The 19,763-nt window shown below is 45.5% G+C and overlaps 1 protein-coding gene across 2 annotated transcripts in view; it reads left to right on the plus strand.

The window, feature by feature from the left end:
- The window catches only part of CD58 (CD58 molecule), a 37,344-nt gene extending 30,349 nt beyond the window's left edge, over positions 1 to 6,995 (plus strand). Inside the window, exons 10-11 of one of the 2 annotated variants that reach the window (XR_012588233.1) lie at positions 3,866 to 4,850; positions 6,851 to 6,995. Coding sequence is in view for 1 of the 2 variants with exons in the window: in XM_074593948.1 (XP_074450049.1) it covers positions 3,866 to 3,927 (62 nt within the window). In the remaining variant the exon portion in view is untranslated. Of the gene's footprint in view, positions 1 to 3,865 lie in introns of both variants that reach the window. The other variant, XM_074593948.1, reaches the window with a different exon arrangement.
- The last annotated feature ends 12,768 nt before the right edge of the window (positions 6,996 to 19,763 follow it).

Below are 19,763 nucleotides of genomic sequence, written 5' to 3' on the forward strand. Positions count from 1 at the left end.
TGGTAGTATTGCAGAAAATCCTGCTGAACACATCTGTAGAAAATCCAAAGTTCCTATCTGTGAAACAGGAAGGTTCCAGGCAGAATAGTTGAAGCCGTACCATAGTACTATATCTCAGAGTCTTTGGTCTTTGTAACAGCCAGGTGGTGGAGGTAGAAGTAATTTCCCCAACCTAGCAGATTCAACGGCAGCATGGAGAAGTGAAATGAGCTGCCATCAATAATCATGAATTTCTCAGTTCTAAAGGGATACAGTTGAAGCGCATGACCTGCTTAGAAAGAATTTCACTGGAGTTGTGTAAGATTTTTCAGAAGTAAAACTGTAGGTAAATATGTAATAAAACTTTCTCGTTGCTGGGGTGTCTGTAAAGCTATACAGATTAAGATGATACTGAGAACTGTTGCTGAACTTTGAATCCAATCTAATGAGGGCAATCAGCTTATCTGAGTTGCAGAGACTTGCTGTGACTTACCGTAGTTCAAGCATGCTTTATTCTGACTGTAGCAAGGTCTGTCTTCCCAGTGGATGGGTGAAAATTGTTCCATGTAGACTATAATTTGTGGGATGGCTTGAGCCAATGTGGCCCCTTACTATCACTAAAAGCGGAGGTCGTGCTCTTTGGACCACCTCTGATGTTCATCACACCCCTCTGTGAGCCAGTTTAGCTACCTCATGTAGCAGGAAACTGACCCAGCAGAAGAATCTGTATGGTCTTCTGCTGGACTAATAGGTTAAATCTGATCATAAAGGGCCTTGGTAAGCACTGGGCTGACATACTGGAGGGGGTGGGATGCGGGTCAGCAGTGGATTCAAAGGGAAAGAAAGGGCAGGAGATGAGGAAAGGGGTGTGTGGGGGGGTACTGTTGCAGTGATAGCAGGACAAGCTGAGATGTGCGTGTGAAATAAGTGTGGCACGAAACGGTTACTTTCTGACCCATAAAGCTTTGCTGGACTTTGAGCATGCTGTAGAACAGCCGTAGTTTAACTGAGAGTGAGCCTAGTTGCAGAGGGCATGAGCTGGTTTCCCAGAGCTGAAGCCTTTGTCAGTGCTGGCTTTCTACAAGAATGTAGCCAGCTAAAAAGTATTTCACAAATAAAACATTGGTGAAAAAATAAAGTTTTTGGAGGCATGTGAAACTAGGTCAGCTATAGCAAGTAAACTGAGTGAGGAAAGAAAGGAGCGGGTGGAAAAAATTGTTTTGCTGTTTGTGAAATGAAAGGGGTGACCTCATCGCAGTTTACAACTTCCTCAAGTGGGGGCAGGGGAGGGGGAGGTGCTGATCTCCTCTCTCTGGTGACCAGCGATAGGACACAAGGAAATGGAATGAAGCTGCATCAGGGGAAGTTCAGACTGGACACTAGGAAAAGGCTCTTCACTGAGAGGGTGGTCAGTCACTAGAACAGGCTCCCCAGGGAAGTGGTCACAGCACCAAGCCTGTCAGAGTTCAGGGGGTGTCTGGATGACGCTCTTAGTCATATGGTTTAGTTTTCGGTAGTCCTGCAAGGAGCAGGAAGTTGGACTCGATGATCCTTGTGGGTCCCTTCTAACTTGAGATATTCTATGAAAGGTTTTTGTTTCCAAACTTATTAACTGAGTCACTAGAAACTTCTTGCTTTGAAATTTTGTATCTGACTTAAATTTTTAAAAGAAAATTTAAAAAGCTTTTAAAAAATGTGTACTGTAAGCCAGTGTGTGTCAAAGCATTTTTGTTTGGTAAGAAATGAAGTTTGCAGATAGTCTGAAAACAATTTCCCTGTCCTCAAAAAGAAAAATGTTGTTTTGTCTGTTGTATAGCCCTTAGTTAAGTGGTGTAAGTATGGGCATTTCGTACTGGTTTCTGCTTTTTGTGTTGTAGATCAGTGGTCTCCAATTTTTTTTTTGATTGTGCACCCCATCAGTAAAATATTTTGAACATACACACCCAATTTATGTATATTTATTTATAAATTATATACACGTGCTACTATACTCAAGTAGTAGTACATTATAAAACACGTACAAAGATAGAAATTAAAAAAGGATGATATAAGGATGAAGTAAACAGTATTTAATTTTTTAATTTTGTTAACGGTGTAAAAATATTTTCTTCATGCACCACAATGGATTGCCTTGCATACACCCCACTTTGTAGACCACTGATGCAGATAATCCATTTTAAGATTCTCAAAATGCACAGGAATGTGGAAGCTAGCGGCACCTTAGTGCTACAGTTCTCTATTCTGCCAGGTTTGATTCTTTTGAATTACCAGCCAAGCAATCACATTCAGATTTTTGTTGAAGACAATATTGAAAAGAAAAAAAAAAAAAAAAAATCTTCGAATGTGAGAAAACGTTGATGAGTGGAAGGGTGGGAGGGAGTTAGGACTCAGTATAAGAAACCTGACTCTGGTACAGATGAAGCTGCCAATGAAACTGTCACAAAACAAGGAAACAGACTTGAAACAGGGCTGTATAGCTGGAGAGGAAGCTGTGGTATCTTGTAATAACTGAGTCAGATCCTGTTAGTTGCCAAGGAGCAATACTGAAGACCGAATGAAGTCAGTCATTATTCCTGGCCTATGTGACTGAGCTGCTCTGCAAGGGCTACTTACTTGGTTAAACTGTGTTATTACGTCATGCTTAAAGGTTTAGCATCTGAAATAGTTATGTTGTTATGTCGTGTCAAGGCATCAGGTGTAGCTGTTTTGGTGCTGTTTGCAACCTGTGGGGAGACAGAACCCTGTGCTTAACACCACAGCTATAAAATGAGAGGAGAACACCACTTTCATATTCAGGCCCTCTCACTGCATAGACACAAGCAAATAGCAGCCGCCACCCTTCCAGGCTGGCTTCTCAGTCACGTTCTTTAGTGTTGTCATCAAGCTGGCATAAGTCATCCATAGTAGTAAACCTGCTTGGATTTTAAGGATACAAATCATAAAATTTCTTCAGGCTTATCCAGGAACTTTATGAGAACCAGACTAGGGACGTCTTTCTTTTTCTCATTATCTACGGAGATGAGTGCCATGTGTCACCATATGCTGCTCTCCTAGACTGCCTCCTGGCATTGTATCTTAGGTTGGAGTGATGCTGAGCTGGAGACTAGTGGAAGGGAGGGGTAGTGCTATCAAAATAGGAGCAAAGACTGTATGACACAGGGCCATGACACATCCAGTTGGTTCCCCTTATGCTATTGCTCTCTGTGCACCAAGACGGAAACACCGGTGTAAGTGGGCCTTGTGTATGCTTTATTGGAAATCAGCCTGGTTAGATGTTGATGCATGTTGCTGCAGTGAGTTTGGTTGGGCACGTAGTCTTGAACTTGCTGGATTCTAACTTCCTGCACTATAACGTACCTTTGCCTTCGGTTTCCTCGCTTGTCCAATAAGAGCTCTGTTTGCAGTCCTCAAAAGAGAAAACTCCAAAAGCACCTGGCATTGTTGTGTGGAAGAAATAGCAGCAGCATCACATCTGTGTGTGGTGCACAGCTGATACTTAGGTTATAGACCTGAATCTTTGCATAAAAGTGGTGTCTTAAGTGCATAGTTATGTGTTCCAAAGTTGTGGACTCAGAACAGCCTCACAGGTTACCAGCTGCTTAACAGGTGTCTGGCAATAAGTGATATATGTTCTTAACCTGCTCCAGTTGCAGAGGAATGTGTCTAACTTAAACGGATAATTTGGTCAAATGGCTAGCGGCTGTCAGGTACCACAGGTCACGTAGCTGCTGTAATTGGATTGTTTTGGCTCATGTGACAATGCCTTAATTCATCTTCACACTTTCTTAGTATTTAAAGCCTGTAGTATTCTTGTATAACTAGTTCCATTTCTAGAAGAGAAGACATAATAATTTACCTGTGTGCTTTTCTTTTTCTTTTGCTTCAGATCTTAAATCAGAAGCAAAGAATTGCTCTGTGGACCAAACAACAATGGAAGAGAAGCGGTAGAATTCAACAGTGAAGGAGCTGCTATTTTTTCTTTTGGGGGTTTTCCACCAGCACTTAAGTTATCCATAAAGAAGTGCTTTGAAGACCAGCTGAGCTGTTCCCAGTGCCCATTTTTCTTTCTCAGGACGGACAGACTCTTTTTCTAGTGTTACTGCATGAAGATAAATAGGCCAAATCATGCACAAAATGTTTTCTATTGTTTTGTATCCAGTTTTAACAAACAGTGCTCTACTAACACAGAATGTAAGAGCTAAGGACTTTTTTATAATTGGTATTTAGAGCTTAACAAAGTCAGACCCGTTTGCATGAATGCAGATAAATCAAAAACTAATCATCTTTCTATGGAATTTTGGATCAGTACCTTTTTATAGTCAGAAGAAAGATGGTTCATCCTTCAGCAGTTCCAGATGGATGGAAGTTCGCCTTTGCTAGTCTCACTTCTCCAGCAGGAGCTCAATGCTCCAGACAAATATTCTCCGAGATAGCTATCTCCTGAAATTGGCAGAAGACCGGCAAACTGATCATCTCCTAATGGTGGTTGACTTTGTGATAAAGCTACAATTCAGTTTACTGCTGCATTGAAATGAAGCTGCTGCTGTTAGCAGTGGTTTGGGGTTTTTTTCTTAGAACTTTTGATGTCTTTTGCATTTTTGGGGTTCTTTTTTTATGTCTTAGCTCTGCTTCACATTATTCTAAAAGAATGTCAACCTTATTTCTAAAGAATAATATATTTTAGGTTGCTTGTGACTGGAAAGAAAACTTGAAAACTGAGGTCATAAATACACTGAAGCTCAAAAAGAATCAGAAAAAAGAATACCATGTATTAATTTTTTCAGAACATCAAGCTATGGAGTGTGTTTCATGATTTCTGCATGCTGATTGTCTATGAAAGCTGAAAGCCATTTCAATTGACTGTGAACTTGGTATGTGTAAAGAATCATGAAGGTTTGACAATGATAACCAGAGATCAGAAACTCCTCCTTCATCTTCTCTCTTGTTTCAACTTACGCCCATTATCTCTTGTTCCCCCACCACGCACTACTGTGAAGAACGTGTCTCCATCTTCTTGATGATCAGCTTGTAGGTGCAGGAAGGCTGCTGTTAGGTACCCTCCCAAAGCCTACTCTTCTCCAGGCTTGAACAAGTATGGTGCTTTCAGCTTCTCCTCGCAGTTCAGGTGCTCTGACCATCTTGGTAGCCCTCCACTGGACTTACTCTAATTTTATTGATGTCTATCTTCTTGAAGGGGCTCAAAACTTCCTTACGCTGATCTGGTGTCCTGTAGCATGCTCCAACCATGTTGTCATCCCTACTGGCCTGTTCTGGGATCCTGACCCACAAACTCTCAGCCTGTCACCTGCTCTGTATCAGAGCTTCATACACTCAAGCCACTCTTTCACAGTGAACACAGCCTCTCTTCTCTTCCTCCCTCCATTACTTTCCTGTAGAGCTTCTGCCCATCCGCTACAGTGCTCCAGTCATGCAAGCTAGCTCACCATGTCTCGGTTATTCCAACAGTGTTGTAGTTCTGTGAACACATGGAGAACTATAATTCTCCCATTATTCTCCCATGCTTGCTTTCCATGCAGCATGTATTTGTGCATGTACCTTTATGCTGCCTTCTGCCATTTTTTTTTTAATTACTGCTGAGGTCTCTTTTGTTCCCATACTTTGGAGCCCTGTCCACTACTACTTAACTGTGGGTTGTGATCTCCCTTCCCATCATGCCTACTTCAGAGCTTTCCTCATGAGGTTGGCGAGCCTGTTGACAAAGATTTTACATTAGGGAGCTCCATAGAACATTAAGCTACTTCCGTGTGCTTTTTCTGGTAGTGAAACCTAACTAACAGTTACTAACAGTTTGAGAAGTATCACAGGTAATTTATGCCCCTGCCCTGTCCTGTTGTAGGAAGTATAGACCCTACAGAAAACTTGAGATCTTTCCTTTATTGTTATACATACCATCTTCTGCTCTTTGCAGCGGCACTGCAGGAGTGTTTAACAGGACCTTTTGTTAGAGGTAGACCATCTTACCTCTACAGCTGTCTGTAAATAGTTGCTGATAATTTATTAAAAAAAAAACTTGTTAAGATATAAAAAACTTTGCCATATCTCTTTGTAACATACACCTACACTTTTTATTTAACCTTAAAAGTCAGTAACAGATCCCAAAAAAAATCTTTAACCCAAAGTGATTTATTTTTATGTATGTATATTTAAGTCACAGCTCCTGAGCCAAGTGTCCTTCTCCATTGCGTCTTCAACAGGTTTATCAGAATGATGCTGTCTACTTCTTAGAAACTTTTTAACAAGTTCCCACACAAAGATGTCCTTTGTCATGTGTATTGTGCTAAGGGTAAATTTGTACGTTGTTTTCTGTTATTAATAGAGAAATAATGGTCCAAAAAATGATTATTTGGAGGAGCTGGCAGAAATTGCTCCCAGAAACTATACCAGTTCATCAAATATATTGCATTCATCCTGTGCAAATTAATACTAAACAGCATGCACAAGTCTCGCATAGGGTGTGGTTTTGAAAATTCCTCGAATCCTGGTATCATCAACTTTGTTTCCAAAGCAAAAAGCAACAACCTTCAAAAATAGTAAGCGGTTGTGGTTAATCAGCCATGGTTGCCAGAAGACTTCAGCATTATTCGTGTAATTTTGGAGCTTTATCAGGAGTAGAAAATCCCACTTATATGGCAGGCTGACATAACACCAAGAACTACAGGCTCTACAGTGTCTTACTGCCTGCTTTCACCCACTCACTTTACACAGTGTGTGCAGTGCATGAGAAACTTCTACGCAGCGGTAGAAGTATAGACTCTGCAGTTCTCAAGGCAAGAGTGAAGATCAGGGCTTTTGTTATTGGTATTATTGTTTCTTTGGTTTTTATGATCAGTAGATTATTTTTTTTCCATAGGCATGTGAAGCCAGACATTTGGGAAAATAAATTGACCTGACTTCCTGCCAGTTTTGGTGACAGGATTTGCAGTGCCATTCCCCATATCCCTCTCTCCAAACGTCTCTTGCACAATAACTAAAGAAGAATAAACTTTTTTTTCTATAAAAAAAAATTGTGTTCAGTCTTACTTTGCAGTGAATGCAAAAATAGGCAGTTTTTAATAGCAAAGAGTAGAAGCTCAATTGAGATGGAAGCAGTTACTTCTGGCTTGTGTACGACTTTAGTCCAGGAAATGCTGACTGTATTCCAGGAAGCGAGCCTGCCCTCTGCCACCCCAGAGTCCCAGCTCATGCTGATGTTGAGACCAGATTGTTGCTAATAACAGAAACTCACAGTGAGTAGAAGCTGCTGCTAAGTACTTGTGCTCACAGGACACATCCCAATTGATTCTTTGGTCTTGACTCTCCGTTTCTTTATACTAGCTTTAACCTCTGGAAGCAGTGCCTGCAGGAGATGTTGCTCCTTGTTTATCCCAGAATAAATGAGATCAGAGCTTGAGTGATGGTATATAAGTGATTTTACAGATTTTGGGCATTAAACTCAAACCATGGTTGTCAAGGCATCGTTGTGCTGACGTACACAGGCTAGTTTTCGGTTGTTTGCAAACACGCTGTCCTAGATCTAGCTGTGCTGGTTGAAAAGTAACACCATCCTCACTTTGTCATTGGCTGTGCAACTGTTGGGAACAATCTTTAATAGATTACAGCACGAAAGCAGTCGTGTGAGTTGAGAGAGACTTCATCGCTGCCCAAGAGCCACCTTCATATGAAGCTCCACAGGCAAAGTTGTAAGGACTGGCTTCCAGGAGCAGGATGGCAGCAAAAGCTAGGGACAGCAGGAAGCCTAACAGGCACCATGGTTGTCTTTTGACCAGGCTTGTATCTGTGCCTTAAAACCAGGGGCTGATAACACCTAGCAGACTGCAAGGAGGTGGTGCACATGGTATGTGGCACACTGCTGCTGGAATACAGTTCTCATCAAGCGGTAGCAGGTTAATTTACTAACAAACACCCAAAGCAGCAAAGGGGAGGAGAGCTTGTGTGGTCACACTGTCCATGGGTGCAGTTTGAACTGTGGCGTAGGTACAAGAACATGAAATGTTTCCATGGACCCTAATGATCATGTGAACAAAATTCTGAGGAGCTTTGCCTTAGGATTGACCTCAAGCGGACTTCCCTTCTTAAAAGGTAGTGAGTAGAGTTGACCATGGGGCACCATGTGGGCCACTGTGGCTTAACTAGTGCAGTCATGGGAGAAATCACTGTATCCTATGCCCAAGGACGGATCTAAGTTCCTACTTTGTCAAGTTTTATATGACCCAAATATAAAACTTGGGTATAATACAGCTTCTGCTTCATCCCTGTTGGGTATCTGAGGAGGGGCCTGTCAGTTCCAAAACTTGTCAATTTTTTCTAGCAGTTAGAGAGACAAACTGTGTCTCTCTACTTAGAAAAAGTCATTCCTAGCCTTACAAATACCAAGTTTCTTTCCCATTTGGACTGTGTTTTCCTCTTCTATCATATCTGATGCTTGTTTGCCGTTCCTCTTCATTGGGGGATTCAGTGCTCTTCGAGTATGCATTTTTGATCCTTGTTTGGTTCCTTGGGGAGAGAAGAAAAGAGAGTGGGGAGTTGGACCAGGAAGATGGAACAGAGGGGAACTGAGTGATGAATGGTAGGTGGAGGTAAGTGCAATTAAGGCCCAGAAATTCTGTGTCCAGTACTGCAAAACAGCCTGTTTCTTAGGGCTCCAAGTGTAAATTCATCCCAGAATCATCTCTTGAAATGCTTGCCTTATGCTGCAATAGGTGTGTCTTGCAGTCCTGGCAAGGGAGTTGTCGCGCCTTTCCATTGATATCAGCATTTCCCTGCTAGTTCTGGTTGAGAATTACATATTCAGAGGTTTCACTTCCAGTTGCGAGTTCTCATTTTTAAGTGAATGTTAAGCTAACCTAAATAACGAATTTAACTAAACTAATCGAGGAAAGTCCTTGGTGGTGATGGTGTCTGTCACTCAAGCCAGAGGACTGTCCCAGGTAGAAAACATTTGAAAAAGAGGTGAGAAGCTTTAGGTGCCAGAGTGGCAGCCCGAAGTTCTGTGTGCCCCGGCAGGACTTGCCCCAGGGCAGAACCCAGTAGCCTGGGTTTTTTTCCTGGTTCCCTCTGCTGTGTGGAGAGGGAGGATTTCTAGGGAATGCCATTGATCTGGGGGGAGAGAAAATGGTTCCTGAAGATGAATCCCTTATGGATTAGCTCTTCTACATTAAGAGCTGTAGGAGGCAGAGTTGGGCAGGTTGCTGCCCACTTACTCAGACAAAGGCCTTTTGGCGAGTGGGGGGGTTGCTTACCCTGTGGCATGGTTTGTTGCAGATGTTTTCAAGGGCCAATAATTTTTTTTTGCCTAGAGGAATTAGAAATTGGCAAAGACACGTGATGGTTTTTATTATTTTTAGAACATCAGAAAGAGGGGCCTGGGCCCATGGGGGAAATGATGTCAGCAGCAGCATCATGATTTAGGGTAATGCAAGGCCAGCAGGCAGGATGGGCCAAAGTTTGGATTTGAGAAGGAGAAAACTATAAGAAACTGGCTGTGGAACTGTGAGGTTGAAGGTCTTCATGGCTGAGGGCCAGCCCGTGGGGGTGGGGAGCTTGTTCTTTGTAAAAAGGTGGTGTGACCCAGGGAGGCTGTGGATCATGTTTCCCGGGACACTCATGGTGTCCTGGGCTCTGGGGACCCTTCTACTTCCCATCTCCACCGCTTTTCCCCCATCAACAGCGGGAGGAGAAAAATTTTACCAGGGCAGCAGAATTTTACCACTGGGGAGTGGAGCAGGTTCCATGCAGAGTTTTATTGCTCAATGTCCTTGCACAGTTGCTAAATAATGTCTGCTCTGAAGCACGCCAGCGCCCTCAGAAAAATTTTGCTGGCTTCCAGTGGGTGGGGACCTGGTTGGTTCCTGTGGCCAATCTGACAGGGGAGAAATGAAATAATACCTAATTTGGTACCACCGTTACATGATCCCCAAATATGTCAGTGTTTTTTGGCTCCATCATGGCTCTGAATCATGAGTTTTGCTCAACAGCACCGGATAAATATGAAAGTCCTCTGGTTCAACTGGGCGGTATACCAACCAAAACTCATACGCTTTTTCTAATCGCGATGGTGTCACGGTGCTAACAAGCATATGGTGAACTGAAGCACTGGAATCATAAGGAACATGCTCCATATTAATAATTCTTTATTATCTGGTGGTTTTTCAACTCTCTATTTCTGGAGACAAAGAAATTATGACAAGTTCATTCTAGTGGCAAAATCAAATACTGAAAGGTTAGAGAATGCTGCATTCAAGAATTTCTGCAGAATCTTCCATTATTACCCCTGTACTTAATGTGTTCTAAAAATAGACTGGTATTTTCAGCAGATTCCTATGGCTGGTAGTAAATGGATCCTGTTTCAACATTTCATTTTATTTTTTTGCATTAGCTTTGTGTAGCCCCCTGGCTTTCTCCTTTAGGCATAATCCAAGATACACTTTAGAGCAATTCAGCTTCTTTTGAGATGTTTCTGAGTTATATTGTTCACACCGTAGCATCTGACCAGTTCACAAACAAATTTTTTACCTTCTAAGGCAGATGATGGTACAGTCCCCTTTTTACACATGGGCAGACTGACACACAGTGAAATTATGATCAAGTCTCTTGATCTTGTTTGATCAAGATGTGTTCGCTGATTAAGGAGCATACATGACTAAGTCGTGGCTTTCCTGCATGCTTGCATGGTCTTGGGGCCTTGGTATGGTTGAGGTAGAGCTCCGTTCACCTTTGGTTGCAGCTAGAAGCTACTAGCAAGATCTGTTGTTGCACACATGGGGAAACAGGGAATGCACAAACAGCTTTAGCTTGGCAATCCATGTATGAATCCCGTTTGGGTGAAACTCCGAGTCTTTAGGCAGCAGAGAAGGTGGGGTTCCCTGTGCTCTTGTCCTCCCTTTCTGCTAGAAAAAGAAACAGTGCATTCAGGAGGAAAGCTGTTTATAAACGAGCTGTACAAGCTGGTGCTTTGACTTGTTGAATAAAGACCAATGATGTCCGGAAATCCTGTGCTTCACGTATGTGCAAATGTTTGTGTTCCGTATATATGCATGAATGTGCATCCATCTGTGTAGTGTGCACTGCTCGTACGGGGGAGAGAAGTATGCTGAAGAGGTACATTATTAGCCTCTTAGTGCGCTGGAGCTTTTAGAGTAGAAAGGGTTAAAGTCACTACAGTATTTGCTACTCAGTCAGTGCTTGTGCGGTGTCCATTTTGCCTAGACATAGCAGTCTCCACCGAGTTGTGCTGGAGCAGGTGTGGGGAGAGGGGTGCTTTCTTCTACTGAAACCATAGGATAGTTAAAACTTGTGCAGCTGCTGGGCCAACACAGAAATTTGGCCAGTGTCTACCTTAAATATGTATTCAACTGAATGTTTTGGTTTACGTAGAGCCTGGGGGCGTTCAAACAGCAGTACAGATAACATCCAGTTCTTCAGAAAGGCAGTTAACGGCCTTACATTGTTTTTGTCTGCCTGCCCACCTCACATGCCCTGTTTATGCTGGTAATGTAAAATGTCAGCCTGACAGTTCGTGTGTCAAAAATAGCAAACAGAGGTGAATAATGGGAAGTCTCTAGCTGAGGCTGCCTAACGTGGCACCACCTGCCATCAGTGAGAAGACATGGGTCTGTGAGCGTCCAAGAAAGAGTCTGATGTACAGTTTCAGCCCCTGGAAGACCTGTGAAAATGGATGCATCCCTTTGCCATTATTGGTCTTACCCATTTTAAACTGCCTTAGGAGCGAGGAGGGTGTGTGTGGGTGTGTGGATAGGTGTGTGTTGTTACATAGAAGAGCTGTAGGCTCAGGGCACATAATCCAAATCTTTTGACAGAACTCTATTTTCTTTCATACTGTAAATTCCAGAACTACGTGATAAACTACCTATTTTCTTTTGTTCATATCTAAATTGTCTCCAGATACTCAGGCTGAGGACAAAGTCCAGTATAATACAGTGTTATATATCTGCAGAGGTGGCATAAAGAATGCTGCATTTAAATCTCTGAAGATTATTTATTTGGGATTTCATCTTTTTTGTATTCATCATTTTGCGAGCATCCAAGACACTGCCTGTGTGACGAGAGCTGTTTCACCCATAGGATCATTCCTCTCTCCCAGCACATCATAAGGACAGTAAAAGGACAGGAGTTTTGGCACCCGTTGCACCCAGTTTGCATAGCAGTGACATTATTGGCATTTTGAGCGTTTTCTATGTGTAAAAGGTATGAGAAATGTCACACCTTTCAAAAGCTCTAAGTGATTTGAGGTGCCTTACGTTCTTAGCATCCACCATTAGACAAGTTAAGGAGCTTGCTGGGATGACACCATCCAGAATCTGAACTTTCACAGGGAGTGACATTATCAAAACTGCATCATAAGTAATCAAGTATCAAGTAATAAAGTCATCTCTTTCCTTGGGAATGGCTTAAAAATCACAAAACCTTAAAGAATAAAGAAAGATGAGAAACGGCACGGGGCTGGAGGTCCAATAGAAATAAATACCCGACTGATTCACAAAACTGGGACATCTTGTTTGCAGCGGGTGGGAACTTGGAGGCCAGCTCTCTGGCAGAAACACGGCGGGGCCGGACACGCAGCTCTTCCCTAGAAATGTTTTCCTGAACTTGACTGCAAGTTCAGCCTCGGTGGAAACGTTTCCAAGTGCTTCTGATGCGACCGGCCACCAGGCACCGCTCTAGCATCAGCAATCAGTCGGCTGCTTGTGGCATCTCTTTGGGAAGCGCTCCTCCCCGTCCCTTCCTGCTCCTTTTTCCAAGGCTATAGCTCAAGGCACCAGTTTGGCCTGAAAAGCTCCGGCACGGCCTGAGGGGGCTGTGAGCTGGGCAGTGAGTGTATTTACCTGCTCCCTGACTGCAGGGAAGGGGTTTCCCCAAGATTTGCGCTTGGTCACTGCAGGCGGTTCTTGGGCTTCCCCTGGGTTTCAGTACACCTGGATGTAGCAATGAACTGGCAGGTAGTTGGTCAGGAGGGAGTTAATTTTAACAGATTATTACTTGATCCTCTGTGCTTGGAGGTGTGTGGAGGAGCTACCCGAGTGGATATTCAAAGAACTGAGAAAATAGATTTCCTAAGGAAAGACTTTTGCTTACTGAAGTGGATTTTAGCCCTCGGAGTGCCTAGTGACTTGCAACCAGGTGCCCTTGTGCAAACACAGTTTGTGTACCCCTCAGCCACATCCAGACGCGACCTGTTCTGGTGTGCTTCTTTCAATACAGCTGCAACCCTCCCGCCCCTCCCTCCACCCTCTGGTCATACAGGTTTCCATCCCAGACTATTAAAGCAGTGCAAAGCCTGCATATTGCAGACTAGCTGTAATTAAATCTCCCAGCCACGGAAGTAGTTTAAACAGGTACGGCTGGAACTGACTGAGATTTTTCTTTGCTTCCTTCTGGGCTTAGACCAGAGTGGGGTCCTGCTGCCTCCCTGGAACAGGTAGGGGAGGGACCTGTAAGAAGAGGGCAGACAAAGACTGTAAAAGGGACAGCTTTGTCAGCTGGAAACCAATTGAGTGACCTTTCTGCTCTCTGGACTGAAGTGGGACAATTTCCTCTGTGTGCTGACATTTGCTCCAGCCCTGTCCTTCTGCCGCTTTCTTCACCTCCGCTTCACTCTGTAATTGCCTTTTGTATTGTTGGTTTACCCCACCCATCCCCGTGCTCCTTCCCTTCAGCATCTCCTCTCCAGGGATTCCTCTGCATGAACTTGGCCAACACAGGAGGCATAAAAAGAACAGTCATTACTCTGCTTTTGTTGCCCAGTCCTTCCCGTTCCTGTAGGTTGGGTCTGTCTTATTTGAGATCTCATGCCACTTACAGCTTCTATTTGAGAAGAAAAAGGTATGAGGATCCTTTTCTTTTTGCAACGTCTTCCCATGCAGATCTCCTGGAGTACTCAGGGCTTGACCTCTACAGCCTGGCTGGAGCTGCGGGAGGGTCAACTCTTAAACAGCACATCATTTCTTACTGCTCTTCTGTGCGTCACTGTGTTTATGCAGTTGTTACTTGCAAATAGCAGTTTGTGAGTTTGACTCGATTTCCCCTCCCCTCTCCTCTCCCCTGCCCCGTTCTTGCTCTCTTGTCTTTCGCTTGTTCCTGGTTTTGCATGATCTGGGCTAGACAGACTGGAGACTTTTAGGCTCCTAAAGACCTGCATTTCTAATATAAGAAAACAAGTGGAAAAACACTTAATCTTTTTCCCTTGGACTGAAAAAGGGCATAAGCGACATTTCTTTTCCTTTGACGGTCATCTTTGGGGCGGGGGGAGGTGGTGGAAGGGGAGGGACGTGGAGGAAAGACAATTCAGTTGATAAAACAAGAAACCAAGAGGTAGGATTCCTGATTTCTGTTCTCGGAAATCTTCCGGCACTTGCTGGCTGTCTCACTCGGAGCTTCTCGCTTATTCTCGCTTAAATTTGATGTCAAAGTTTACCTAACTGTTAAAGAATAGCTGTTGCTACATTTTCTCAGGCTCTTGCCTGCAGGGGGTGATTATGGAAAAGGTAACATTTCCCTTAACGGCTGAGCTGCAGCCGATTTAATTTGCAGTTGTTACGAAATGGTAGGTATTGTTTTACCTTCCTTCATCCCCAGGCTGGGGGAATGGCACAGTGAGTTCCAGAGATAAATAGCCAGCCAAATAATTATAGGCCTGGCTCCTAGGGGTGGCTTGAGGATTAATGGCTTTTTGTACAGCACTTGTAGATCCTTAGCTGAAATGTGCTTTTAACTCCGGGGCACCAGGGGCTGGAGGTGACGGGTAACCCCGGGCCCTAGCAGAGGTCAACACTGGGAGGATCTTTTGAAACAGAGACGCAGCTCCAGGGATGTGGCTGTCCAGACACAAGGGGAGGTTTATGTTAGACCTGGGAAACGCTCCTATGTAGGATGGGAAGGTGGGAGGGAGAGCCTGTCCCTTCAGGCTCGTTGTCTTTTAAACAGACGCGTCTGCATGGAAGAGAGACCTGAGGAATAACATATCCAGTGAATGCTTCTCTAGCTGTCTTTCCATCAAGCAGCACTGTCCCAGCTGGCAAGAAGTCGTCAGTGCTCAGCTGCCATGGATATATGAAGAAAACAGCTTGAATTGCCTTCTGGTGCCAGCCAGAGCCTCCTTGGTCTTTTCCCCTCAGGAACACATGGGTGACCTCCATAGGTTGCATTAAGCCAGAGCACTGCATTTCAAGTGTTTTGGAGCTGATAGGACCACAACTCATCTGGTGTGGGACATTCACTGTCATCACAAGGGAGGAAACTTTTCTGTCAGGTGCCTGCACAGTGTCGGAGTCCCAGCCTGGCTTTTACAGCCCTAGAAGGAAGCGCTGAGTGCGTTGCTTTCTCGTCTCGCTGGAGAGACTTTCAGAGTTGAGGCTGTGCTGTGGGAAGCAGCGTAAGGTATGGATGGATCCAGCCAGTTTGCGCCTGTTTGAATCCACAAGCAGCTGCCAAGGGCCAGGCGCTCGGGGAAAGTTCTCCCTGTCCCATGGGAGGAGCATGTGCGCTTGGAAGGATCCTCGAGCACTGCAGCCGCGGGTGGTGCAGGAGGGGACAGTTTCTCCCTGGGTCTCAGGGGTCCCTTAGGGTGGTGCAGGGAGCAGTCCAGTGCTCCCAGCATCCTCCTAAGCAGCAACTGGTGGTGCTCTGTGATGAGGCTCTCCTGGCACTGAGGTATAGGGACTCTTCAGGGGACTGAGTATGTCGGTAACTGCCATGACCATGGGGAAATGGGCCAGGTCAGGTTGTGGCTGAGGAGTCTGCACTGTACAGATACGGTGAATCCATCCCAAATCCTTTGCTAGTCATCCCATAGTGTGGGGGAAGGGAGAACATCTTATCTCCTTCCCTCTTCAGCACGAGGTTTCAGGGGAACATCAAGCATCTCTGAGCTACACAGCATCCTCCTTTCTTTGTTGTCTTCCTGTAAGAGGCGCATTTTAACCTTCTGTCCATCCAGTGCTCAGCCCACCACACAGCAGTAGCATGTGTATGGTCCTTCATCTGGTAGGACTGTGTTCCTTGTGCTGAATGTCACCTCTTTAGTATCTTCAACCCCCATTTTGGGTTTTGGAGATGCCATCGATCCACACCATAAGTTCCTATCTTGCTAAATCAGTTCTCTCTGCAGTATGCCCAACATCTTCCTGCTAAAAAGCCTTTTAAAATGACTGCCAATAGTCAGGGACCTCATCAGTGTCAGTCTTGTCCATCTAGTTAGGGAGGATTTGCTGGGGAACAGGCCTGCCATCTGATCTTTGTCAGCCTCCCCCCCCCCTTTTTTTTTTCTCTTTGAAGCTTTGACTCCTGATTACAGGTAATGTGGATAAAAGTGTCCATCCCCACCACCCCTGCCTCTGGAAAGCAGCATGCTGAGAGGAATGAAAGGGCCATGGGAATGCTAAGCATCATTTTATTATCATGACCTTTAAGGAGACAGTGGGAGGACAGAGGAGGAAGGCAAGGAAGACGCTAAGACAAGACCACACAGACAGTGCTTAAGGAGGGAAGAGCAAGCCCAAAGGGAGTTCGAGAGACAAACAGATGGGAGGGGAGGAAGAGAGAAAAAAACAGGAGACTGAGCAAGACTGGCAAGAGTGGGCAGAGCCACCTTCTTCTAGTTTATCTGGGGAGTGGTAGGAGCAGACCTGGGGCTCTCCATCCGTGAAAAAACAGCCTTCTGCGAACCATTCTCCCATTTTCCTGAAATCTCTGCTTTTGCTCCTCCAGGCAACCATTAATCTAATATTAAGCCCCTTAACCTCTCTAATTGTTCCCTTTCAGTGTCAGCTGGTTTCCTATTAACCTTTCAATCTCTCAGTAATGCAGTTACTTCTGACTCCAGCCAGCCCCGGCTCTAAAGCTTTACCTCCGGCAGTGAATTTTCCAAGCTTTCACTTTTTTTCCTCTTTCTTTTCTGTAATGATTATTACTGCTGTTAAGGAGCCAGTTTGAACCAGCCTCTAAGTGCACAGGGCTGAACCAGTTGGAGTCTATAAATAGCCCTTCACTAACCTTGCGCCTTATTTCATTAAGTTGATTGGCTTCTCTCTCTCCACTTCATTGCATCTCTCTCTCTCCCCTCTCCATTATTGATGCTGGTTCTTTTGTTGTTATCTGAGACACCTGCTTGTTGATAGCAGCATTGATCAGTCCCAGGTTTTTTTCTCCTGAACAAAATAGCGTTGTTGCTGGGGAAGCATCTCTAGAGTTTCATAACAGAGGGAAAGCAGAGGCCTGAAACAGCAAGTCAGAAAATGTCCACGCCATGCAATAGGAAATTGCATAGCTGAGCACCAGTCACAGGGACAGTTTGCCGCCTATAGGCTGGGTTTCTCCTGTGACACTCAATGTGATTATACTCGAATGCAGTCTCCTGTGCAAACCCCATTGTGCAATATCAAAGCCAAGGCGTCTGCCTAAGGACAAATGGCGCTGCAGTTCAAATTGAGAGCGCTTGCCTAAAGCAGACATGCGGATCTCAGAACGCAATGTGAACTGTCTGCTGCATCTGAGGCAGGTCCTCTGGTGGCTTCAACATCATCAATCAATATACTACTGCTGCTTGACCCTGTAACCTGGCAGAGCATCGTTTGCTTCACTGGTCATTGTCAGGTCGCAGCTCAACAGTATTTTTGTGCTGTGCCTCCTCTAACTCACCTGCTTCTTTTAGTGATGATGCACTTCCTGAGCTCTGCTTAACCCTGGCACCTCTCCCCAAGGCCTGCAAACTGCTCATTTTTTTGTAAAATACGGTGAATGTTTGTAGTGAAGACTGAGTTGGAGCAGTTGCATGAGATGAAATCTCTGGAGTCAGTGTAAATCACAGTTCAACATTACAAGGATCGGTCTGAGTTGCACTTGCCAACTGCTTGTGTGCAGCAATGTAGTGTGGCAAAGCATCTGCCAGTGCTTCACAAGTACTAAAGGGTGTTATTGTAGTACCGTAACAGGTTTTGTTTGATGGACCCAGCAACAGCAATGGCTTCTGCAGGTGGGGAAACACCATCTCATCACATAAGAGTCAGGATCAGGGACCCAGTCATGCCTCTGTTTTGCTGTGTGCTGAGGGGCAAGTTCTTTCCACACGGAGCCTCATTTTTGCCTGAAGAAAGAAGAGAGAGACTCGGAAGAAGCTTTTACGGTCGGTGCTTAGGCTGATGTTTACAGCCTTTTGCTTCAGCTCGGAAGAAGGATTTGTGTGTTTAAAAGCTCCTCTGTTTTTTCTAGCTGTATCATTTGTCTAACACCAGCTGTTACCTTTCCCTGAGAGTCCTGCCTCAAAGTCAACAGCAACTTACCAAAATAATAGGAGCTATTCTCTTCTGCTCTCTGTGCAGCTCTGTGTGTCCCTTCTTGCCCACTTATGCCATTCCTTGTTGTTGGAGGGCAGATTCTGGCAGCAACGAGCCTTTGTCTTTTTTGCTGGCAAATGTCCTCGGCCTGCAATAGGGCAGGAAAAGACAAACAGTGAAGAAATGAGAGCGGTTAAAAGAGAAGGTTAACTTCTGGTGGCTTCTTTTTTAACCACGGAGATCGTCAGAGGAAAAGGTTTGTAAAAGCCCCACGTGTGTGGAAAGCCACCCCCTCCCAGGACAGCTGGCACTCGCACCTGTTTAATTATACAGGTTCTTCAGGATGGCTTCCTGCTCCCTTTCCATCACTCACAGCCTCCTTGCCTTCATGTTTACCCTTTTAAATCCTCAGGCTTTGCCTTTGCTCCCCTGCCTTTCAGGTGCCCAAGACCCACTGGGACAAAGTGGGGTGCTGCAGCGGGGCCCCACGGTGGTCGCTGGGGCAGTGCCTCCTTCACGCCTGCCCCTGAGCCCTCCCAGACACCGTCTTGGCTGCTGTTAATTATGGAGGGAGCTCAGGAAATTGTTCACATCATGGCTCTGGGTGCCTCCTGGCGAGGGGGGCTGGTGGCTGAGCCAGGCCCTGACCGTGCTTACGAAGGGCCGTGTTCAAGCCCGGGATGTTGCCCCTCATGTGCGAGAAAGTGGGGCCCAGAGGCTGAAACGTGGGGCAGCAGAGGAATGTTGGGTGTTTCCCTTCCCCCTCCTGGGTGGGCCCAATGGTTGCCATCTCAGGATAGGCGTCATCTTGGGGTGCTCCCCTTGCTCCTGAGATGGTGTCTCTGTGGGGTCTCTGGGCCCGGTGGGGAAGAGGGTCTCCACAAGCTTTGTGGTCTGCCTGCGAAGAAGGGCAGCCATCTTGTATACCCCATCGGTGGGGGAAGGCCCTGTGGGGACCACTGCTGTGGCTGTGGATGGGGTGAAGCCCCTGAGGCCAGTCAGCATCCCCCTAACAGAGCCCCAGAGGAGGACTCGGGGGCTGAGGTGAGCTGGGCACTGCTCTGAGAGCAGGGTTCAGCTCCTCAAGCACCTACGCTGGAGGCAGGAGAGGAAGAAGACTCCCCCCAGGTTACACCAGGAGGTGCCCACTCCAGCGTTTGCTTTAGCACAGCTTGTTTGCTCTCTCCCTTTTCGCCCCCAGGAGGAGAAGGAGATGCAACGATGGTGGAGGGAAGGGTCAGGGAGCATGGCTGGTACCACTCCCCCACCATGCCGCTCCCATGTCGGCAGGGTTTGGGGGCTGCAAAGCCTCCTGGCCCGCCTGCCCTTCATAGAGGGTCCCATGCTGCCTATGGGAAAGCCAAAGCCCATGGAGGGCCCATTTGACCCTCTGATGACCATGTTTGCCTTTCTGCAGTGGAGAGAGGGGAGCAGGGCTGACCGGCACTGGTGGGATGGTGTCATGTAGTTGCAGAG

This window comes from Larus michahellis, chromosome 1, assembly GCF_964199755.1.
Source record: "Larus michahellis chromosome 1, bLarMic1.1, whole genome shotgun sequence".
NCBI classification, from domain to species: Eukaryota; Metazoa; Chordata; class Aves; order Charadriiformes; family Laridae; genus Larus; species Larus michahellis.